Source organism: Scyliorhinus torazame, chromosome 10, assembly GCF_047496885.1.
Source record: "Scyliorhinus torazame isolate Kashiwa2021f chromosome 10, sScyTor2.1, whole genome shotgun sequence".
Lineage (NCBI taxonomy): Eukaryota > Metazoa > Chordata > Chondrichthyes > Carcharhiniformes > Scyliorhinidae > Scyliorhinus > Scyliorhinus torazame.
This window is the reverse complement of record NC_092716.1, coordinates 116764960-116790136: the sequence shown is the minus strand read 5'-3', so window position 1 is coordinate 116790136 and position 25177 is coordinate 116764960. Positions and strand designations below refer to the sequence as shown.

The 25177-nt window shown below is 48.6% G+C and overlaps 1 protein-coding gene across 2 annotated transcripts in view; it reads right to left on the bottom strand.

The window, feature by feature from the left end:
* The window catches only part of necab2 (N-terminal EF-hand calcium binding protein 2), a 384124-nt gene that overhangs the window by 51892 nt on the left and 307055 nt on the right, over positions 1-25177 (bottom strand). Inside the window, exon 9 of one of the 2 annotated variants that reach the window (XM_072518658.1) lies at positions 21925-21981. The exons of the other annotated variant lie outside the window; for it this stretch is intronic. Coding sequence (XP_072374759.1) covers positions 21925-21981 — 57 coding nt within the window. The remainder of the gene's footprint in view (positions 1-21924; positions 21982-25177) is intronic. 2 annotated transcript variants of the gene reach the window in all.

Below are 25177 nucleotides of genomic sequence, written 5' to 3'. Positions count from 1 at the left end.
AAAATATTCATTTAGTATCTCGCCTATCTCTTCAGACTCCACACACAATTTCCCATCCCTGTCCTTGACTGGTCCTACTCTTTCCCTAGTCATTCGCTTATTCCTGACATACCTATAGAAAGCTTTTGGGTTTTCCTTGATCCTTCCTGCCAAATACTTCTCATGTCCCCTCCTTGCTCGTCTTAGCTCTCTCTTTAGATCCTTCCTCGCTACCTTGTAACTATCCATCGCCCCAACCGAAACTTCACACTTCATCTTCACATAGGCCTCCTTCTTCCTCTTAACAAGAGATTCCACTTCCCTGGTAAACCACGGTTCCCTCACTCGACGCCTTCCTCCCTGTCTGACCGGTACATACTTATCAAGAACACGCAGTAGCTGATCCTTGAACAAGCCCCACTTATCCAGTGTGCCCAACACTTGCAGCCTACTTCTCCACCTTATGCCCCCCAAGTCACGTCTAATGGCATCATAATTGCCCTTCCCCCAGCTATAACTCTTGCCCTGCGGTGTATACTTATCCCTTTCCATCATTAACGTAAAGAGAGGTAGGTGTGGGTTAAGAGAGTGCTAAGAGAAGGGTAAGCGAGGTAAGTGAGTGTTAAGAGGGGTAAGCGATGTAAGTGAGGGTTAAGAGAGGGGCAAGTGAGGTAAGTAAGGGCTAAGAGGAGTAAGTGAGATGAGCGAAGGGTAAGCGAGGTAAGTGAGTGCTAAGAGAGAGGTAAGCGAGGTCAGTGAGGGCTAAGATGGAGTAAGCGATGTAAGAGAGGAATAAACAAGGTAAATGAGGCATAAGAGAGGAGTAAGTGAGGGCTAAGAGAGGGGTAAGCGGAGTAAGTGAGGGGTAAGCCAGGTAAGTGAGAGCTAAATGAGAGGTAAGTGAGGGCTAAGAGAGGAGTAAGCAAGGGATGTGAGGGATAAAAGAGATGTAGGTGAGGGCTAGGGAGTGCTAGGAGAGGGGTAAGCAATGTAAGTGAGGGTTAAGAGGGGTAAGTGAGGGCTAAGGGAGAGGTAAGTGAGGTAAATGAGTGCGAAGAGAGGGGTAAGTGAGGCAAATAAGGGCTAAGAGGGGTAAGCAAGATTAAGTGAGGGCTATGAGAGGGGTAGGCGAGGTCAGTGAGTGCGAAGAGAGGGGTAAGTGAGGCAAATAAGGGCTAAGAGGGGTAAGCAAGATTAAGTGAGGGCTATGAGAGGGGTAGGCGAGGTCAGTGACGACTACAAGGGAGTAAGAAGGTAAGAGAAGAGCAAATGAGGCATAAGTGAGGGCTATGAGAGGGGCAAGTGAGGTAAATCAGGGCTAAGAGGAGTATGTAAGGTAAACGAGGGCTAACAGGGGTAAGTGAGGGCTAAGAGAGGGGTAAATGAGGTAAGCAAGGACTATGAGAGGAGTAAGCGAGATAAATCAGGGCTAAGGTGGAGTAGGCGAGGTAGGTGATGGATAAGAAAGGGGTAAGTGAGGTAGGTGAGGGCTAAGAGAGGGGTAAGCGAGGTCAGTGAGGGCTAAGATAGAGTAAGTGAGGTAAGAGAGAGATAAGTGTGGTAAGTGAGGGGTAAGTGAAGTAAGTGAAGGCTAAAAGAGGGCTATTAGAGGGGTAAATGAGATAAATGAGGGCTAAGAGAGGATAAGTGAGGTAAATGAGGGCTAAGTGAGGTATCAGTGAGATAAGTAAGGGATAAAAGGGGTAAGCGAGTTAAGTGAAGGCTAAGAGAAGGGTAAGCAAGATCAGTGAAGGCTAAGATGGAGTAAGTGAGGCAAGAAAGGAGTAAACGAGGTAAATGAGGCATAAGAGAAGCTAGGTAAGTGAGGGATAAGCGAGGTAAGTCAGGGTTAAGAGAGAGAGTATGCGAGGTGCGTGAGGGGCAAGAGGGGAGTAAATGAGGTAACTGAAGGGTAAGTGAGGGGTAACCGATGTAAGTGGGGGCTAAGAGAGGAGTAAGTAAGGTAAATGAGCGGTAAGAGAGGGGTGAGTGAGGACTTACCGGTAAGTGTGAGGTGATACACTTGGGCAGGATAAAGAAGGCAAGGGAACAGCACGGCCCTGCGAAGCACCGAGGATCAGAGGGCCCATTGTGTGCATGTAGACTGGTCCCTTAAGGTATCAAGGCAGCTGGATAGTGTGGTTAAGAAGGCATATTAGCCAAGGCATAGAGTTTAAGAGCAGGGAGATTAAGAGCTGGAACTGTATAAAATGTTGGTTAGGCCACAATTAGAGTATTGTGTGCAGTTCTGGTATCCACATTATAGAAGGATGTGATAGCTCTGGAAAGGGTGCAGAGGAAATTTACCAGGATGTTGCCTGGGCTGGAGAGATTTAGTTATGAAGAGAGATTGGCTAGACTGACATTGTTTTCCGCAGAGGAGACTGAGGGGGGACATGATTGAGATGTATAAAATTATGAGGGACATAGATAGAGTAGACAGGAAGAAACTTTTCCCACTTGTGGGGGGATACATGACTAGAGGGCATAGATTTAAGCTAAGGGGCATGAGGGTTAGAGGATATGTGAGGAAAAACCTTTTCACCTAGAGGGTGTTGGGAGTGTGGAACACGCTGTCTGAAAGGGTGGTGGAGGCAAAGACTCTCAGTATTTAGATGTGCACTTGCAATCCCAGGGCATACAAGGCTGTGGGCCAAGTTCTGGAAAAAGGGTTTACGTGGTTGTTTTTTGTCCAGCACAGACATGATGGGCCGAAGGGCCTTTTTTGTGCTATAGCCGTCTATGGTTATGACTAAAAGAAGGATAAGTGAGGGGATACAGTGGACACCTTTACTCAACTTACTGAGTCATCACCGCTATAAAAGCTGAAGTATATAATGTGTGTTTTATCTGCTGAATGCACCAAATCTTCACACAGACATTGAGCGGGACTTTCCTCTTCCTCCGCAGTGTGTTCCAGCGGAGGGCAGTTCATCATTGGTTGGCTGCGGGGTCTTCTGGTTTCCCGTTGAATGCACCCCTTGCCGCTGCAGGGTGCGCCGTCGGCGAGACCAGACAATACCGCCAGAGTGAACAGCTAGAAAACTCCGCCTTTGGAAGCTCGATTCAGTGCTGCTAAGCAGCGAGGGTAATGGATTCTTCCATTAGTGTCAGAGTGTTCAGGCTGCACCTTGGGCTGAGTTCTCGTAAAGTAAATGACAATCAATTACAATTGTCTCAAGCCAGGACAGTTGGTAGGATTTCGCAAGCCCAGGCCAGATGGTGGGAGATGAATGTAATGCGGCATGAATCCAAGGTCCCGGTTGAGGCCGTATTCATGTGTGCGGAACTTGGCTATAAGCTTCTGCTCGGCGATTCTGTGTTGTTGCACGTCCTGAAGGCTGCCTTGGAGAACGCTTACCCGGAGATCAGAGGCTGAAGTGTTCCCCGACTGGAAGGGAACGTTCCTGCCTGGTGATTGTTGCGCGATGTCCGTTCATCTGCTGTCGCAGGGTCTGCGTGGTCTCGCCAATGTACCACGCTTCGGGACATCCTTTCCTGCAGCGTACGAGGTAGACAACGCTGGCCAAGTCGCACAAGCATGTACCGCGTACCTGGTGGTTGGTGTTCTCACGTGTAATGGTGGTATCCATGTCGATGCAAAATCCTACCACCTGTCCTGGCTTGAGACAATTCACACCTCTTTAACCTGGGGTTACCCCTATCTCTGGATCTGTAAAGACTTAATTACCTGCAAATGCTCACATTCCAAGCATTGTCTTGCATCTTTGAATTTGTCTAGGTATGTTTCTGGAACATACCTCTTCATTCACCTGAGGAAGGAGCAGTGCTCCGAAAGTTAGTGTTTGAAACAAACCTGTTGGACATTAACCTGGTGTTGTCAGACTTCTTACTGTGGAAATAAGGAGGAAGACAATACCAGATAAATGAGGCAGTAAAGAGCTGAAAAAAAAGACATTGCATTTATATAGCAGCATTCATAGTCTCACGAGGCCCCAGTGATTTTGCCTTGAATGTAAGCTAATCTCTGTCCTAATGAATGGAAACACAGCAGCCAACTTGTGCACAGCAAGCTCCCACAGACTGCAGTATGATGATCAGCCGATGACCCATTTCAGGGATATTAATTGAGGTGATAGATATTGGTCAAGAACTCACGGGATAACACCACTCCTCTTCAGAATGATATTGCTGACTGAAAGAGGAGAAGGGTCTTGGCTGAATATCTCATATGGAAGAGCAGCCCTTTGACAGTGCAGTGCTCTCTCAACTGCAATGCATGCAAGAGCCTCGATTATGTGCTCAGGGTTCCTTGAGCGGGACTCAAACCCACAACCCACTATCCCTGAACCAAGAACGCACTGACTGAGTCACGACACCCACTAATGACTGAATGATGCCAGACTTGGATTTTTAAATCCCATAACAGTCCAAAGATGTGCAGATTAGGTGGATTGGCCATGGCTAAATTGCCTCTTGGTGTCCATAGGTTAGCTGGGGTTATGGGGATAGGGCAGGGAGTGGGCCTGGGTGTGATGCTCTTTCAGAGGGTTGGTGCAGGTTCAATGGGCCAAATGGTCTCCTGTACTGTAGGGATTCTGTGAACATACAGGACAAAAGGATGGTATGTTGCCTCCCTGGTGCTAGGGTCAAGGATGTCTCGGAGCAGGTACAGGACATTTTGGAGGGGGAGGGTGAACAGCCAGTGGTCGTGGTACACATTGGTACAAACGACAAAGGTAAAAAAAAGGGGCGAGGTCCTAAAAGCAGAATACAGGAAACTAGGAAGGAATTTAAGAAATCGGACCTCGAAGGTAGTGATCTCAGGATTACTACCGGTGCCACGTGCTAGTCAGAGTCGGAATGACAGGATACATAGTCTGAATACGTGGCTGAAGGGATGGTGTCAGGGGCAGGGTCTCAGATTCCTAGGGCATTGGGACCGGTTCAGGGGGAGGTGAGACCTGTACAAACTGGACGGGTTCCACCTGGGCAGGACTGGAACTGATGTCCTAGTGGGGCTATTTGCTAGAGCGGTTGGGGAGTGTTTAAACTAATGTGGCAGGGGGATGGGAAACAATGCAGGAAGTCAGAAGGTAGTAAAACAAGGGCAGGAACAAAAGGCAGTAAGGGGGAAAGTGTAAGGCAGAGAAGCCATAGTCAAAAATCAAAAAGGGCGACAGGACAAGGTACATGACTGAGAGGAGCTCAGTGAATAGGCCCAGTAATATTAAAAGGAAAAAAACGGGAAGTAAAAACATAAATGGAAAGAGACGCGGCAGGTTGTTACGTGAAGATATGGGTTCAACGACAAGGAAAATTAGGAGAAACGTTAAGAGGAAAAATAACTTAGGAGATATTACTGATCAAGGAGTTAAGATTCAAAAGAGAGGTATAAAAGCCAACATAAGTGTACTTTACCTGAATGCTCGTAGTATTCGGAATAAGGTAAATGAGTTGATGGCGCAAATCATGGTGAATGACTATGATTTAGTGGCCATTACTGAAACATGGTTAAATGATGGTCAGGACTGAGAGTTATATATCCAAGGGTATCAAACTATTCGGAAGGACAGTGTGGATGGTAAAGGAGGTGGTGTAGCTCTGTTATCTAAGGATGACATCCGGGCAACAGTAAGGGATGCCATCGGTGCTATGGAGGATAAGGTTGAATCCATTTGGGTGGAAATCAGGGACAGTAAGGCAAAAAAGTCACTGACAGGAGTAGTCTATAGGCCACCAAATAGTACCATTATGGTGGGGCAGGCAATAAACAAAGAAATAACTGATGCATGTAGAACTCGTACAGCAGTTATCATGGGGGATTTTAATCTACATGTCGATTGGTTTAACCAGGTCGGTCAAAGCAGCCTTGAGGAGGGGTTTATAGAATGTATCCGCGATAGTTTCCTAGAACAGTAAGTAATGGAACCTACGAGGGAACAAGCGGTCCTAGATCTGGTCCTGTGTAATGAGATAGGATTGACTAATGATCTCATAATTAGGGATCCTCTCGGAAGGAGCGATTATAATATGGTGGAATTTAAAATACAGATGGAGAGTGAGAAGGTGAAATCAAACACTAGTGTTTTGTGCTTAAACAAAGGAGATTACAATGGGATGAGAGAAGAGCTAGCTAAGGTAGGCTGGGAGCAAAGACTTTATGGTGAAACAGTTGAGGAACAGTGGAGAACCTTCCAAGCGATTTTTCACAGTGCTCAGCAAAGGTTTATACCAACAAAAAGGAAGGATGATAGAAAGAGGGACAATCGACCGTGGGTATCGAAGGAAATAAGGGAGAGTAACAAATTGAAGGAAAACGCACACAAAGTGTCAACGATTAGTAGGAGACTAGAGGATTGGGAAATCTTTAGGGGCAACAGAAAGCTACTAAAAAAGCTATAAAGAAGAGTAAAATAGATTCTGAGAGTAAACTTGCTCAGATTATAAAAACAGACAGTAAAAGTTTCTACAAATATATAAAATAAAAAAGAGTGGCTAAGGTAAATATTGGTCCTTCAGAGGATGAGAAGGGAGATTTAATAATGGGAGATGAGGAAATGGCTGAGGAACTGAACCGGTTTTTTGGGTCGGTCTTCATAGAATTTACAGTGCAGAAGGAGGCCATTCGGCCCATCGAGTCTGCACCGGCTCTTGGAAAGAGCACCCTACTCAAACCCACACTTCCACCCTATCCCCATAACCCAGTAACCCTACCCAACACTAAGGGTAATTTTGGACACTAAGGGCAACTTAACATGGTCAATCCACCTAACCTGCACATCTTTGGACTGTGGGAGGAATCCGGAACACCCGGAGGAAACCCACGCACACACGGGGAGAACGTGCAGACTCCGCACAGACAGTGACCTAAGCCGGGAATCGAACCTGGGACCCTGGAGCTGTGAAGCAATTGTGCTAACCACTATGCTACCGTGCTTTCCTGTCTTCACAGTGGAAGACACAAAAAACATGCCAGTGACTGATGGAAATGAGGCTACGACAGCTGAGGACCATGAGATGATTATTATCACTAAGGAAGTAGTGATGGGCAAGCTAATGGGGCTAAAGGTAGACAAGTCTCCTGGACCCGATGGAATGCATCCCAGAGTGCTTTAAGAGATGGCTAGGGAAATTCCAAATGCACTATTGATAAATTACCAAAATTCACTAGACTCTGGGGTGGTCCTGGTGGATTGGAAATTAGCAAATGTGATACCACTGTTTAAAAAAGGAGGTAGGCCGAAAGCGGGTAATTATATGCCAGTTAGCTTAACTTCGGTAGTAGGGAAGATGCTGGAATCTATCATCAAGGAAGAAATAGCGAGGCATCAGGATGGATATTGTCCCATTGGGCAGACGCAGCATGGGTTCATAAAGGGCAGGTCGTGCCTAACTAATTTAGTGGAATCTTTTGAGGGCATTACCAGTGTGGTAGATAATGGGGAGCCAATGGATGTGGTATATCTGGATTTCCAGAAAGCTTTTGACAAGGTGCCACACAAAAGATTGCTGCATAAGATAAAGATGCATGGCATTAAGGGTAAATCAGTAGCATGGATAGAGGATTGGTTAATTAACAGAAAGCAAAAAGTGGGGATTAATGGGTGTTTCTCTGGTTGGCAATCAGTAGCTAGTGGTGTCCCTCAGGGTTCAGTGTGGGGCCCACAATTGTTCACAATTTACATAGATCATTTGGACTTGGGGACCAAGTGCAATATGTCCAAGTGTACAGACGACACTAAGATGAGTGGTGAAGCAAAAAGTGCAGAGGATACCGGAAGTCTGCAGAGGGATTTGGATAGGTTAAGTGAATGGGCTAGGGTCTGGCAGATGGAATACAATGTTGGCAAATGTGAGGTTATCCATTTTGGTAGGAATAGTAGCTAAAGAGGATTATTATTTAAATGATAAAATATTAAAACATGCCGCTGTGCAGAGAGGCCTGGGTGTGCTAGTGCATGAATCGCAAAAAGTTGGTTTACAGGTGCAACAGGTGATTAAGAAGGCGAATGGGAGACTGTACCTAGAGCGCAGTGGGGGGGGGGGCTGGCGCTGCCGAACTATTGCATCTACTATTGGGCGGCTAACATAGCCATGATTAGGAAATGGATATTGGGGGAGGGGTCGACGTGGGAGTGGTTAGAGACGGCCTCATGCAAAGGTACCAGCCTAGGGGCACTTGTAACGGCACCACTGCCGTTCTCGCCGGCCCGCTACTCCTCCAGTCCGGTGGTGGTGGCAGCATTAAAGATCTGGGGTCAGTGGAGAAGACACAGGGGGGTGGAGGGAGCCTCAGTTTGGACCCCGATACGCAACAATCACAGATTTGTCCCGGGCAAGATAGATGGAGGGTTTCAAAGCAGGGATAGCAGGCATTAAAAGGATGGGGGACCTGTTCGTAGACGGGGCCTTTCCCAGCCTGAAAGCGCTTGAAGAGAAATTCAGTTTGCCCCCTGGAAACGCTTTCAGATACCTTCGTAGACGGGGCCTTTCTCAAAAAACAGGTGGTGTCATTTCCACTGCTACCCCCACGCAGGATACAGGATAGGGTGGTCTCCGGCACCTGGGTAGGGGAGGGGAAGGTGTCAGACATCTACCAGGAACTTCAGGAGGCGGAGGAAGCCCCAGTGGAGGAACCTAAGGGCAAATGGGAGGAGGAGCTAGGCGGGGAGCTGGATGCGGGCCTGTGGGCGGATGCCCTAAACAGGGTCAATTCCTCTTCTTCATGTGCCAGGCTTAACTTAATCCAGTTTAAGGTGGTCCACCGGGCACACACGACGGCAACCAGGATGAGCAAGTTCTTTGGGGTTGAGGATAAATGTGCGAGGTGTGCGGGAAGCCCTGCAGATCATGTCCATATGTTCTGGGCATGCCCGGCTCTTAAGCGATTCTGGCAGGGATTTGCTAAGGCAATGTCCAAGATCTTGGCCACGTGGGTGGTGCCGAGTCCAGAGATAGCGATCTTTGGTGTGTCTGACGATCCGGGAGTTCAGGAAGCGAAAGTGGCCGACCTATTGGCCTTTGCCTCCCTGGCAGCCCGGAGATCCTTATAATGTGGAGGGATTCGAAGCCCCCGAGTGTAGAGACCTGGATTGGTGACATGGCTGGGTTTCTCAGTCTCGAGAAAATAAAGTTTGCCTTGAGAGGGTCCATGACGGGTTTCTCTCGGTGGCAGCCGTTCCTCGACTTTCTAGGACAGCAGTAAAGGTCAGCAGCAACATCCCGGGGGGAGGGGGGGGGGGGGCGGAATTGTTCCGTAATATTGTTCTTTTCTCTGTATATATGCTTAACATTTATTTTTTTATGTTAAATGTTGCAAACGGTCATGCAAAAATTATGTTTTGATAAAAATATTTTTTTTTAAAAGAAGGCAAATGGAATTTTGTCCTTCATTGCAAGAGGGATGGAGTTTAAGACTAGGGAGGTTATGCTGCAATTTTATAAGGTGTTAGTGAGGCCACACCTGGAGTATTGTGTTCAGTTTTGGTCTCCTTACTTGAGAAAGGACGTACTGGCACTGGAGGGTGTGCAGGGGAGATTCACGAGGTTGATCCCAGAGCTGAAGGGGTTGGATTACGAGGAGAGGTTGAGTAGACTGGGACTGTACTCGTTGGAATTTAGAAAGATGCGGGGGGATCTTATAGGAACGTATAAAATTATGAAGGGAATAGATAGGATAGATGCGGGCAGGTTGTTTCCACTGGCGGGTGAAAGCAGAACTAGGGGGCATAGCCTCAAAATAAGGGGAAGTAGATTTAGGACTGAGTTTAGGAGGAATTTCTTCACCCAAAGGGTTGTGAATCTATGGAATTCCTTGCCCAGTGAAGCAGTAGAGGCTCCTTCATTAAATGTTTTTAAGATAAAGATAGATAGTTTTCTGAAGAATAAAGGGATTAAGGGTTATGGTGTTCGGGCCGGAAAGTGGAGCTGAGTCCAAAAAAGATCAACCCTGATCTCATTGAATGGTGGAGCAGGCTCGATGGGCCAGATGGCCTACTCCTGCTCCTAGTTCTTATGTTCTTATGTATTAGTTCATGTATATGCGCCAAATTGGGACGATGTGGAGTTTATAAGGAGGATGCTGGGAAAGATACCGGACCTGGACTCGCACAGGTTGGTCATGGGAGGGGATTTCAATACAGTTATGGACCCTGGCTTAGACCGGTCAAGCTCGAAAACGGACAGGGTGCCAGCAATGGCAAAGGAACTAAGTGGGTTCATGGAGCTGATGGCGGGGGGGGGGGGTGGGGGCCTGGATCCATGGAGAATTGGGCAGCTGAGAGTGAAGGAGTTCTCCTTCTACTCACACGTGCATAAAGTGTACTCCCGGATTGATTTCTTTATTTTGAGCAGGGCCTTTCTGGCTGGGGTGCTGGACACGCGGTATTCGGCGATTACAATCTCAGCCCATGCTCCGCGCTGGGTTGACCTGCAGGTTCGCAAAGACGTTAACCAGCGCCCGCAATGGAGGTTGGATGTGGGATTTTTGGCAGATGAAGGGGTGTGCGAGCGATTGAGGAAATGCATTCAGAGCGACCTGCAGGTCAATGACACGGGGGAAATTTCAGCAGCGGTGGTTTGGGAAGCACCGAAGGCGGTGGTAAGGTGGGAGCTGATCTCGATCCGGGCTCATAGGGAGAAGATTGACAGGGCAGAGACGGACCGACTGGGAAAGGAGATATTACAGATTGATAGGAGGTATGCGGAGGCCCCAGAGACAGGGCTTCTGAGGGAACGGCGGAGGTTGCAGGCGGAGTTTAACTTGCTGACCACAGGGAGGGCGGTGGAGCAGCTGAGAAAGGCGAGGGGGGGCGATTTACGAACATGGAGACAAGGCCAGCAGAATGCTTGCACAGCAGCTTAGGAAGAGGGAGGCAGCTAGGAAGATAGGGAAAGTAAAGGACGGTGAGGGGAACCTGGTTGGTGATTTGGTAGGGGTGAATAAGGCGTTTAGGGATTTCTATAGCAGGCTGTACAGGTCGGAACCCCCTACAGGGTACCCAGTGGAGTTTTATAAAACGTTCTCGGGGATATTGGGGCCAGTGCTGATGAGGATGTTCAATGAGGCAAGGGAGAGAGGGGTGCTGCCCCCGACGATGTCACAGGCAATGATTTTGCTGATTCTTAAGCGGGACAAGAACCCGGAGCTGTGTGGGTCCTACAGGACAATCTCCCTGTTGAATGTGGATGCCAAGTTGCTGGCCAAAATCTTGTCCTTCAGGATTGAGGATTGTGCCCCGGACGTTGTTGGGGAGGACCAGACGGGGTTTGTTAAGGGTAGGCAGTTGGTGGTCAATGTAAGAAGGCTGTTAAATGTGATCATGATACCCCCGGAAGGTAGGGAGGTGGGGGTAGTGATCGCAATGGATGCAGAAAAGGCTTTTGATCGGGTAGCATGGGATTATCTGTGGGAGGTACTGGGATGGTTCAGATTCGGGCGGGGCTTTATTGACTGGGTCAGGTGACTGTATCAGGCTCCTGTGGCAAGTGTACGGACGAACAGGACAATTTTGGACTATTTTAGACTGCACCGGGGGACGAAGCAGGGATGCCCCCTCTCCCCACTGTTGTTTGCGTTAGCTATAGAGCCGTTGGCAATTGCTCTGAGAGCTTCAAGGGGCTGGAAGGGGCTGGTCCGGGGGGGGGGGCGGGGGGGTGGAGCACAGGGGACAGGAGGGGCGACTGGGAGAGCTGCCGTTTAGGTCAGTAGAGGGTTGTTTTAGGTACCTGGGCATCCACGTGGCGCGGGAATGGGACCGGCTGCATAAATTGAATCTGGCCCGGCTAGTGGACCAAATGAAGGACGGTTTCCGGAGATGGGGCACGCTGCCATTGTTTCTGGCCGGAAGGGTGCAAACGGTGAAAATGACGGTCCTCCCAAGATTCCTATTTGTATTTCAGTGTCTCCCCATCTTTATTCCGCGGCCCTTTTTTAGGCGGGTAAACAGAGTGATCACAGGCTTCGTCTGGGCGGGCAAGACCCCACGGGTATGGAAGGTAATGCTTGAGCGGAGTCGGGGAGAGGGCGGGCTGGCGCTGCCAGATTTTAGCGACTGTTACTGGGCGGCTAATATAGCCATGATCAGGAAGTGGGTGGTGGGCATGGGGGGGGGGGTTTCGGCATGGGCGCGCATGGAGGCGGCTTCTTGTAAGGGCACCAGTCTGGGGGCGTTGGCCACTGCGCCTCTGCTGCTCCTGCCGGCACGGTACTCCACCAGCCCCGTGCTGGTGGCGGCCCTGAGAGTTTGGGGCCAGTGGAGGCGGCATGTGGGAGCAGTGGGAGCATCGGTCTGGGCCCCAATTTGTGATAATCACCGGTTTGCCCCGGGGGATATGGATGGGGGGTTCCAGTTATGGCGGAGAGCGGGGATTAAGAGGATGGGGAATGTGTTCATAGAGGGAAGCCTTCTGAGTATGAGGGTGTTGGAGGAAACGTTGGGGCTGGCCAAGGGAAACGAATTCAGGCATCTGCAGGTGCGAGACGTCCTTCATAAACAGGTGGCAACCTTCCCGCTCCTACCGCTGAGGGGGATTCAGGACAGGGTAATTTCCAGAGGGTGGGTACGTCAGGGGAGCGTCTCGGACATCTATAAGGAGCTAATGGGGTCGGAGGAGACGCAGACTGAGGAGCTGAAGAGCAAGTGGGAGGAGGAGCTGGGAGGTGAGCTAGAGGATGGTTTATGGGCAGACACGTTGAGTAGAGTCAACACGTCCGCCACATGTGCCAGGCTCAGCCTGTTACAATTTAAGGTTGTTCACCGGGCTCACATGATAGTGGCCCGGATGAGCAGATTCTTTGCGGTGGAGGACAGGTGCACAAAATGCGTGGGAGGACCAGCGAACCATGTCCACATGTTTTGGGCATGTCGAAAGCTTAGGGGATTTTGGCAGGGGTTTGCAGACGTCATGTCCACGGTGTTAAAAACAAGAGTGGCGCTGAGTCCAGAGGTGGCAATTTTCGGGGTGTTGGAAGATCCGGGAATCCAGGAGGAGAAAGAGGCAGACGTTGTGGCCTTTGCTTCCCTGGTAGCCCGGAGACGGATACTATTGGCATGGAGGGACTCAAAGCCCCCGAAGCTGGAGGCCTGGCTATCGGACATGGCTAGCTTTCTCTGTATGTTCGCCTTGAGAGGTTCACTGTTAGGGTTCACCCGGAGGTGGCAACCGTTCGTCGACTTCTTTGCGGGAAATTAATCATCAGCAGACGGCGGGGGGGTGGGGCGGGGGGGGGGAGGGGGAGTAGTTTAGGTTAGAGTAGGGGGTTAATAAGGGGGGGACCTGTACGAAAGGTAAACGGCTTTTGCACTATGTTTATGGTTTCATGTATTTTGTTTATTTTGTTGTTGTTACTCTACCAAAAATACCTCAATAAAATGTTTATTAAAAAAAATATTGAATATACAAGTCTAACAACACTTCACTGCTTTCCAATTTGATCTCTGGGCCGACAGATGGAGCAGAAGTTCTTTCATCCCAGCGGGAAACAGCCGGATCCCTGCAAGGCATCAGATGCTCCCTGTTCCCTAAGTCTCTCCACAGATGTTGCTGTTCCTGCCACACACCCTGTGTCAAATAGCGGACACAGACCAGGCTGCAGTGAGACCTGTGTCACAGAGAGGCTGCATCCTCCTGTACAACGTAAAAGTCCGAAAACCAACAGACTGCTTCCTGCCTTGGCAGCTCAAAGCCTTCCCTCAACCAGTAACATGCAGCGTAAACCTAAGAACTGCGTAGAATCCATAGAATCACTATGGTGCAGAAGGAGGTCATTCAGCCCATCGGATTTGCACCGACCCTCCGACCGAGCACTCTTTCTCCTTGGTTTCTGTGGCCATTAGCACCCGGTTTCCTTGGGTTTCTGTGGCTATGACTCATCTTTCAATCTCACTCCACAGTATAAATATTTCCCACTTTCTCTGTCTGTTAGCTTTGACAAAGAGTCACTGGACTCGAAACGTTAGTTCTTTTCTCTCCCTGCAGATGCTGCCAGACCTGCTGAGATTTTCCAGCATTTTCTCTTTTGTTTCAGATTCCAGCATCCGCAGTAATTTGTTTTTATCCTACCCAGACCCACTCCGCCACCCTATCCGGTACCCCCGCACATTGATAATGACCAATCCACCTAACCTGCACATCTTTGGACTGTGGGAAGAAACAGCAGCACCTGGAGGAAACCCACGCAGACGCAGGGAGAACGTGCAGACTCCGCACAGACAGGCAGCCAAGGCCAGAATCAAACCCGAGTACCTGGTAATGTGACATAGCAGAGCAATTCACTGTGCCACCAAGCTAATCCTTTAATAAACTGAGTGTCACAGATATATAGAAAATAGGAAAAGGAGGAGGCCATTTAGTCCTTTTCTGCCTGCTTCACCATTCATTATGATCATGGCTGATCGTCCAACTCAATAGCCTAATCTCAATTTTCCTTCATATCCTGTGATCCCCTTCACCTAAAGTGCTACATCTAACTGCTTCTTGAAATGCTTTGGCAATGTTTTGGCCTCAACTATTTCCTGTGACAACAAATTCCACAGGCTTGCTATTCTCTGGGTGAAAACATTTCTTGTCATTTCTGTCCTAAATGTTCTACCCCGTATCCTCAGACTGTGACTCCTAGTTCTGGACACACCCACCATCAAGAATATCCTTCCTGCATCTACCCTGTCTAGTCCTGTTAGAATTTTATGGGTTTCTATGAGCTCCTCCCTCATTCTTCTGAACTCCTGCGAATACAATCCTAACCAATTCAATCTCTCCTCATACGTCCCGCCATCTCAGGCTGGTAGACCTTCGCTGCACTCCCTCTAGAGCAAGAGCATCCTTCCTCAGATAAGGAGACCAAAACTACACACAATATTCCAGGTGTGGCCTCACCAAGGCCCTGTATAATTGCAGCAAGACATCCCTGCTCCAGTCCTCGAGTCCTCTTGCTATGAAGGCCAACACACCATTTGCCTTTTTTACTGCCTGCTGTTGCATGCTTATTTTCAATGACTGGTGTACGAGGACACCCAGGTCTCATTGCACATTCCCCTTTCCTAATTTATGGCCATTCAGATAATAGTCTGCTTTCTCATTTTTGCTACCAAAGTGGATAACCTCGCAATTATCCAAATTCATTTGCCCACTCACTCAACTTGTCCAAATCACAGCAAAGGATCTCTGCATCCACCTCACAGCTCACCCTTCCTCCCCAATTTGGTGTCATCTGTAAATTTGGAGATATTAAATTTTGTTCCCTCATCTAAATCATTAATATATATTGTGAATAGCTGGGGTCCTAGCACCGATCCCTGCAGTAACCCACCAGTACTGCCTGGCAATTTGAAAAGACCTGTTAATTCCTACTCTTTGTTTCCTGTCTGCCAACCAGTTTTCTATCCATCTCAATACACACCCCTAATCCCATGTGCTTTAATTTTTCACACTAATCTCTTATGCGGGACTTTGTCAAGACTTCTAAAAGTCCAAATATACCACATCCACTGGCTCCCCCTGCAAGTTTTCCGGGCAACTCAGGCTTTTCTATGAGCTGGGAGAGGATTGAAATCAAGGAACTGTGAAAGTTGGCCATGTTTGGTTGCAAAACCTGACCAAATCTCCCAGTAGGCTCAGCATGCCAGTGGGTGTGTGTGTGTGTGAGAAACCCCAGCCTTTGAATGGATAAACTGCAAGATGCCAGATAGCCACTGATTAGTTCAACCAACAGAACAATGGAGTGAATGATGTCACCAGACTCAACCAGCAGGAGGTCAGAGCACAGAAACTGGACTTCAATACAGGTGATAATGGCCCTGGGCCCAACCAGCAGGAGGTCAGAGCACAGAAACTGGACTTCAATACAGGTGCTAACGGCCTTATCTCAGGGCGAGATATCCATTACCATGATGGGGAAGTAAGTTCAGAATCTCCGGAGAAACAAGGAACGGCTGTTAAGAAGTCCTTTTATCTTGCAGATAAAGAGATAGTGGCTTTTGTCATAGGAACTTTGCCTGTTGGAGAGTGGGCGGAGACTGCGGGAGCTTTGAAATCATATTATAAAGTAAGGGGCAGGACAGGCATTGGGAGGTTCAATCAAGTGGTTCCAGTGACTCAAGTTCAGCAGTTCAGCTAAGTAACTCAAGGTCAGTTGAGCTAACAGTCCAGTTCAAAATGCTCCTGATTCTACTACGCTCCTGCCGTTTTTGTGTCTACAGTCTGCTGAGAAATTGGACCCTTTAAACTTTGAGTACCTCAAGCAGCTTGCGAAGTTTCCCGAGAGATTCATAGGTGTTGAGGCTTTGGGACAGGGGGCTTGTTTTGTGTGTTCTTTTACTCCAGTACCATTGTTAAAGTGTGTAACAATAAGATTTTACGTTGTGTCCGTTATAGCAATTTCTTGATAGACATAGTTTTGGTAGAGTTTAAGGTTTTTATTGTATTTTCTTCTGTTTAGTGATCTTGACCTGGGTTTTTCAATAAACCTCGATTTGTTTGTAATTGGAGTCCGTTTCAATTCTTCAAGCTCTCACCAGCGATCTCTGACCAAGTCACATTTAAAATACTCTTCACCCTAATTCCGGGGTCGAGAACCTAGGGTAATCTTGGAAATATTCGAACCCGTTCACTCAGGACAGGCTGCTGGTTAGGTAATAAACAGCAGTGTCCTATTCTCTCTCTTGGGAAAGCTACTCCAGCGAAGTAGGAACCGGGTGGGTGTTTCACCACCCGCAAGAGAGAGAATCACCTGGGCATTGGTGGGGGTCTAGATATCTGTGCAATATAAGTTTCAGGCTTCCGGTTAGGGATAAACGGCAGGCTTGATTCAGTGCTCTCTCCCGCGGAGGTGTCCCAGTGCGGCATCCCCTGGTCTCTGAAGTTTCAGTGCCAGCTGGAGAGAGACACACACAGATATACAAACCCCAGATATCAGCCCAGTAGTGGAGTAAAGTGTGGAATAGCCTCAATTTCTTTTTGAGAATGTGCAGAAAAATTGACAGAAATCTTTGGATCCTTTGACAGAAATCTTTGGATCCTCACTGTCTTCAGGTGATGTCTTGGGGGACTGGAGAATAGCCAATGTTGTTCCTTTGTTTAAGAAGGGTAGCAAGGATAATCCAGGGAACTACAGGCTGGTGAGCCTTACGTCAGTGGTAGGGAAATTACTGGAGAGAATTCTTCGAGACAAGATCTGCTCCCATTTGGAAGCAAATAGACATTTTAGCGAGAGGCAGCGTGGTTTTGTGAAGGGGAGGTCGTGTTTCACTAACTTGATAGAGTTTTTTGAGGAGGTCACAAAGATGATTGATGCAGGTAGGGCAGTGGATGTTGTTTATAGAGACTTCAGTAAGGCCTTTGACAAGGTCTCTCATGGCAGACTGGTACAAAAGGTGAAGTCACACGGGATCAGGGATGAGCTGGCAAGATGGATACAGAACTGGCTCGGTCATAGAAGGCAGAGAGTAGCAATGGAAGGGTGCTTTTCTGATTGGAGGGCTGTGACTAGTGGTATTCCGCAGGGATCAGTGCTGGGACCTTTGCTTTTCGTAGTATATATAAATGATTTGGAGGAAAATGTAACTGGTCTGATTAGTAAGTTTGCAGATGACACAAAGGTTGGTGGAATTGCGGATAGCGATGAGGACTGTCAGAGGATACAGCAGGATTTAGATCTTTTAGAGATTTGGGCGGAGAGATGGCAGATGGCGCTTAATCCGGACAAATGTGAGGTAATGCATTTTGGAAGGTCTAATGCAGGTAGGGAATATACAGTGAATGGTTGAACCCAAAAGACAGTCAGAGAGATCTAGGTGTACAGGTCACTGAAAGGGGCAACACAGGTGGAGAAGGCAGTCAAGAAGGCATACGGCATGCTTGCCTTCATTGGCCGGGACATTGGAGTATAAAAATTGGCTAGTCATGTTGCAGCTGTATAGAACCTTAGTTAGGCCACAGATGGAGTATAGTGTTCAATTCTGGTCGCCACACTACCAGAAGGATGTGGAGACTTTAGAGAGGGTGCAGAAGACATTTACCAGGATGTTGCCTGGTATGGAGGGCAGTAGCTATGAGGAGATGTAGAATAAACTCGGTTTGTTCTCAACTGAGTGACAGAGGTTGAGGGGCGACCTGATAGAGGTCTACAAAATTATGAGGGGCATAGACAGAGTGGATAGCCAGAGGCTTTTTCCCAGGGTAGAGGGGTCAATTACTTGGGGGCACAGGTTTTTGGTGTGAGGGGCAAGGTTTAGAGGAGATGTACGAGGCAAGTCTTTTACAGAGGGTAGTGGGTGCCTGGAACTCGCTGCTGGAGGAGGTGGTGGAAGCAGGGACGATAGTGACGTTTAAGGGGCATCTTGACAAATACATGAATAGGATGGGAATAGAGGGATACGGACCCCGGAGGTGCAGAAGATTTTAGTTTTGTCGGGCAGCATGGTCGGCACAAGCTTGCAGGGCCAAAGGGCCTGTTCCTGTGCTGTACTTTTCTTTGTTCTTTGTTCTTTGTGCGGGCGATCTGCTTGACCCCTTTCATTTTTAATGTGCGCTAGGCACAGAGGATAATTGAAAGGGACCGACGTGTGCATTGGGAGCTTTTAAGTTGCTGTCACTTGACATATTTTTGCACAGTTGCACCTCTCCTGTGTCTCAGGTGATGCATCACAGTGCTGGCTGAACCCAAACCTCAGCTGACATCCCGGGACAGTGACCGGGAATCGGATCTCAGGATAGAAACATAGAAAACAGGAGCAGGACGGGGCCATTCGTTATGACCATGTATGATCATCCAATTCAATCGTCTAAAAGCATGGATTTGCTGTCCCAGTATCTCTGGATGGAGGAGGTGGGTGGGGGGGGGGGGGGGTGGGGGGGGGGGTGAAATCAGTGCGTGTGAAGATTGTGTGGACAGGCTGTGGAGCAGAGTTCAAAAGGAGCCCAATGCTCATTGTTAAGGTTTTGGGGAAATGTGGCTCAGCAGGACTCAATGTTTTCATGGTTATGGGAGAGGTGAGGTTTGAGGCACGGGGATGCGATGATGGCTGGAGGAGAGGATACATCGTTTTCTTATGATAAATCAGACTTTACAGAAAATGTTAATGCAATGTAACACATTTACAATCCCAGGTTTCAGAATCTTATTTCACCCTATTCCTTTCACACAGAGGCAATGCCGATCCTATCCTCTAGATGTTGTAATCGTGGCTGGGATGCAGTACTAAATCTCAACAGTTTCACTCATTCCCAACACACACTTTGCTTCTTACAATTTTCGGAATTTTCCAATCATTACGGTAGGAATGCTCGTGCTCAGAAATCAGAGAATCTCAAAGTTTTTAAGCATTCAGTATCAATATTAAACACATTGAATTCTAAATACAACATTGGTTCGAGACAGAGTAAAGCTCCCTCTACACTGCCCCCATCAAACACTCCCAAGACAAATTCAGCCCAGGGTTAGATACAGAGTAAACATCCCTCTACACTGTCCCCTTCAAACACTCCCAAGACAGATAAGATACAGCACAGGGTTAGACACAGAGTAGAGCTCCCTCTACACTGTCCATATCAAACACTCCCAGGACAGGTACAGCACAGGGTTAGACACAGAGTAGAGCTCCCTCTACACTGTCAACACCAAACACTCCCAGGACAGGTACAGCACGGGGTTCGATACACAGTAAAGCTCCCTCTACACTGTCAACACCAAACACTCCCAGGACAGATGCAGCAAAGATGAGGCATCCAATGCACTGCCAAATGTAGCACTCAATACACTCGACGGTGCATCATTTAACATGCCACTTAGTTCAGTAGACATTGCATCATTCAATATATTCCTCAATAGACTACCCAATGTACTCACCAAAACATTTCCATACAACCCCTCTAATGCCCAGTTCATGCCCTAGTCCACACTTCTCATCTGCGCAAGATATGTTCCAGAAACACAGTGGGACAGAATCCTACTTGGATCCAAAATAAGAAACAGAAAATGCTGGAAAATCTCAGCAGGCCTGGCAGGATCTGTGGAGAAACAGAATGAATGTTCCCAGTCCAATACAATTCTTGCTTATAACTGTGTTGTGTTAGTCACCCTGGGGTAACACCGACTGCAACTGGATGCAGTTGTACTGGAAAGCAGACACCAAACTTAGATGTTGGTTCAATACGATTTATTGAACTTCTGTAACAGTGCACACAGCTTGCTGTGGGTTGACACTACTACTCTAAGTGTGCTAACCATAACTAACTAGACCAGACTAGCTCTGAGCCACATGTAGAAGGTGCTAACTGATATATACACCCTGACTGTCTCTACAGTTGTCACCAGAGGAAAGAGGCAGAGTGCTGATGCCCCGTGTGTCTTTTAGTGGGAAACCACCCTCTAGTGTTCTGTCTGGTGATTGGTTGTGTTCTGTCGTGTGTGTTGATTGGCTGTACTGTGTGTCTGTCACTACCTGTCTGTATCTCATTATGTACATGAGTGCATACCATGACACACACCTCTCATGTGCGCAAGATATGGTCCAGAAACAAAATGGGACAGAATCCTACGTGGATCCGAAATAAGAAACAGAAAGTGCGGGAAAATCTCAGCAGGCCTGGCAGGATCTCTGGACAAACAGAGTGAATGTTCCCACTCCAATATAATTCTTGCTCATAACTGAAGGAAGTGAAAATGTGACAGATTTTATACAGTTCAAAGAAGGGGAAGGAAGATTGAAGCAAACTGAAGGTTTGGGAATAGGGTAGAGAACAGGTGAAATTAAATAACATAAATGCCATGGCACAAAAGGCAAGGAGACTGGTAAGGATTGCAGTAAATAAACAAAGCATTAGTCCAGAGTGAGTGTGAGTGGCTGAATAATGAACTGCTCTGCTAGAAAGCAAAAAACATAAAAACATGATACGGACTGGAACTTGGCAACAAAAATTAAAATGGAGGACAGAGTTCAAGGTCCGAAACTTTTGAGGTCCAGAAGGCTGTAAACTATCTAATCAGAAGACAAAGTGCTGTTCCTGAAGCTTGCATTGAGCACTACTAGGCCGAGGCTGTGAAAGGCAGCTGGAGAATGAAAATGACAAACGACTTGAAGGTCAGGATCGTGCTTCAAGAGTGAGCGGTCAAGCCATCTCTGTTTGTTCCCACTCAGATCTGTTTTATTGGCCCATAGCCTTTTATAATCCATGCATATTGAAGATCCTAAACACACATGATCTTAGAGTGGCCACGTACCTCAGTATGTAGCACCAATCACCTCATCGTTGCTCATAGAATTCAACAGGATAGAAAGCACGCTGATCATTTACATTTAAAATAGACTGTGTCAAACTACCCACCCTGTGTTTGAATCAGAGGGAGTGAGTGCCGAGCTGAGTCAGATCTTGTCAACCCTGCTCACACTTTCCACTTTGGGCCATGTCACAGGGATCAGGATCAGGAACAAAGCCTGCTGTCTCTGCTCCTTGTGTTATTCCAGAATGCCGAAACTGATTCTAGTGCTGAATCAATGGCCTGGCTGAGGAATTTTTTCACTCAGAGGTGGTGAACCTTTAGAACTCTTTATCCCAGGGTGTTGTGGAAGCTCAGTCATAGAGCATGTTCAAGGCAGGAATCGATGCAAAGATGTCCAGGCAAGCACCGGTGCCATGACCCAGGGAATTGGGGAGCAGTGGCCAGCAGGAACAGGGCTACTCAACCAGAACCAGACAAGCAGTCTCTCGATCAGAGACTAAGGACATTAAAGGATACGGGGATAGCACAGGGAGAGTTGGGCTGAGGTAGGTGACCAGCCATGATCAAACTGAATAGAGGAGCCAGCTTGATGGGCTGAATGGTCGACTCCTGCCCATATGTTCTACGTTCCAGTTCTACGTTCCAGTTGCCCCCCTTCCCCTTTCCGGGTTAACCACCCGCTGTGAAATAGCCATTCCTTCCTCCCACCCCCAGAGGCTGATGGGAGAGCAAGGAATGCTGGGAGGGCGGTGTGTACTCACCGAACAGGTCAAGTTCTCATTGTCCATCACCTTCTTCTGCAGATCCAGCCACATCGTCTGAAAGTAGAGACACAGGAGTCAGAGGGAGCAGCATGGGAGAGCTTGTCAATGCGCTCCACCCCTCTCACCCCATGCCCAGCCCCCGAGCAGGCAGAATTTCACAGCCAATGTTTAGTCCATGACTTAGTTCCGCTGGCAATAACATGGGGAAAAGAAGCATCATTACTGCAACAGTTCAATGGATCAAATGTCCAAATGTTGTTGCGAACCACAGTCATTGAGGGTTCTGGACAGATCAGTGACTAAAACTGGATCACCTCAATGTCAATGTGGAGTGTGTTGTTGAATAGTTTAAACACAGTCTGCTGGCTGACACCCCCACCCACCCCAATCCCATCGCTCCCCCAACATCTGCTCCTTGAAACTCTCACGTATGGCTCAGTGGCAGAACCCTCACCTGTTAATCCAAAGATTGTATTGCAAGATCCACTCCAAAAACGGCAACACAAAACCAAATCCAGGTTGATGCTCCAGTATCACACCATCAAAGATGTAACCCTTCTGTGAAATGTTAAACTGAGGCGCTGGGCTGGATTTTCCAGTCATTTCCGCCGGCAGGCACAGGTGGACTTACAATGAAACACACAGGGTGGGATTCTCCGAAATGGAAGCAGAGCGAAACGGCCCCTATCCCGACCGATTCAGGGCCCGATAATGGGCTAGGAGCGGCGATGCGTCATTTACGCGCGCCAGGCCTTGGCGCCGCGTAAAGGCGGCGCCGCATACATGACGTGGCCGGCGCCGCATAACTGGCCTCACCCGCACATGCATGGTTGCCGTCCTCTCCGAGTCCGCCCCGCAGGAAGATGTCTGACGGATCTTGCGGGGCTGCGGAAGAAAGGAGGTCCTCCTTCAGAGAAGCCGGCCTGACGATCGGTGGGCACCGATCGCGGGCCAGAGCCCATTTGAGGCCCCCCCGGTGCAGGATCCCCCCTCGCCCCCCCACAGGCCGCCCCCCCCCCACAGTGTTCCCGCGCTGTTTCCGCCGGCAGCGACCAGATGCGGACGGCGCCGGGGGGAACCCGCCGTTTTGGGCAGGTCGCTCGGCCCATCCGGGCCGGAGAATCGTGGGGGTACCGGTGAATCGCCATTTTGGCTGTCTCGGGCGATTCATTGTACCGCGCCGCGCAAAACGCGATTGTGCCGATCTGGCCGCTTCCGTGAATCACGGGAGGGCGTCGGACCGGCGTCGCGGGAAAATTTGGCGACCCAGGCGATTTTCCCAACCGGCGCGGGAGCGGAGAATCGCGCCCACAGTGCTGCAGCACGTGGCCCTGGCCAATGGGGGACGGACGGCATACTGAGAGGTGGCTGTGTGTGCCCCCAAAAGTGTATGTCTGCCTCTGCTGTGAAGCAAGGCGAGGTGCGGCACTGGCCTTGGTCATCGAGCGGAGCAACAGGGCAACTCTCAACACAAGGCCAGATTTGAGGCGGGTGGGCAACCAATCAAAAAGAACAGAAACCACCAGACCAGGTAGTCAGCAGACAGGCAGCCGGCCAGGAACGCACGCGGTCGTTGAGGGACAAGGCTTGAGGGTCAAGGTTGGACACCCAAACGAGAGCCGACAGGTGAGCAGAGCAACAGTCGGGAGGTACGAAAAAGCCCAGGCAAGCGCCAGTGCCATGACCCAGAGAATTGGGGAGCAGCGGAGAGCAGGAGCAGGGCTACGCAAGCAGAACCAGTGGCCAGACAAGCAGCAGGGCTGAGAGTGTGAGGGTTGGGCTGGATAGCAAACGGAATGGGCGGCGAGGATGAGACTTAGGGTTTCTGTGCCTTGCATTATGTGAGCTGAGGGTGGGCTGGGTCAGGCGGGCATTGCCATCATTTGGGGTGGGCTTTGACATCATTGTGGGTGGAATTCAGCGTCATTAGGGCAGGGCCCACAAAAAAGGGAGAGCGTGCGGCCCCCTAGAAGTGTATGTCCGTGTCTGCCAGCAGGATCGTCCGATCCCACTGATGGTGGCGCCCCGCCATTGGTTTCCCAGTGTTGGAGGGTGCAAACAACAGGAAACCCTGTTGACAGCAGCAGGACCAGAAGATTCTGTTATAGAACAAAGAACAAAGAAAAATTACAGCACAGGAACAGGCCCTTCGGCCCTCCAAGTCGAAGATTTATAAGAACATAAGAACTAGGAGCAGGAGTAGGCCATCTGGCTCCTCGAGCCTGCTCCACCATTCAGTGAGATCATGGCTGATCTTTTTTGGACTCAGCTCCACTTTCTGGCCTGAACACCATAACCCTTAATCCCTTTATTCTTCAAAAAACTATCTATCTTTATCTTAAAAACATTTAATGAAGGAGCCTTAACTGCTTCACTGGGCAAGGAATTCCATAGATTCACAACCCTTTGGGTGAAGAAGTTCCTCCTAAACTCAGTCCTAAATCTACTTCCCCTTATTTTGACACCATACCCTCTAGTTCTGCTTTCACCCGCCAGTGGAAACAACCTGCCCGCATCTATCCTATCTATTCCCTTCATAATTTTATACGTTTCTATAAGATCCCCCGCATCCTTCTAAATTCCAATGAATACAGTCCCAATCTACTCAACCTCTCCTCATAATCCAACCCCTTCAGCTCTGGGATTAACCTTGTGAATTTCCTCTGCACACCCTCCAGCGCCAGTATGTCCTTTCTCAGGTAAGGAGACCAAAACTGAACACAATACTCCAGGTGTGGCCTCACTAACACCTTATACAATTGCAGCATAACCTCCCTAGTCTTAAACTCCATCCCTCTGGCAATGAAGGACAAAATTCCATTTGCCTTCTTAATCACCTGTTGCACCTGTAAACCAACTTTTTGCGTCTCATGCACGAGCACACCCAGGTCTCTCTGCACAGCGACATGTTTTAATATTTTATCATTCAAATAATAACCCCTTTTGCTGTTATTCCTACCAAAATGGATAACCTCACATTTGTCAACATTGTATTCCATCTGCCAGTTCCGAGCCCATTCACTTAACCAATCCAAATCCCTCTGCAGACTTCCAGTATCCTCTGCACTTTTTGCTTTACCACTCATCTTAGTGTCGTCTGCAAACTTGGACACATTACCCTTGGTCCCCAACTCCAAATCATCTATGTAAATTGTGAACAATTGTGGGCCCAACACTGAACCCTGAGGGACACCACTAGCTACTGATTGCCAACCAGAGAAACACCCATTAATCCCCACTCTTTGCTTTC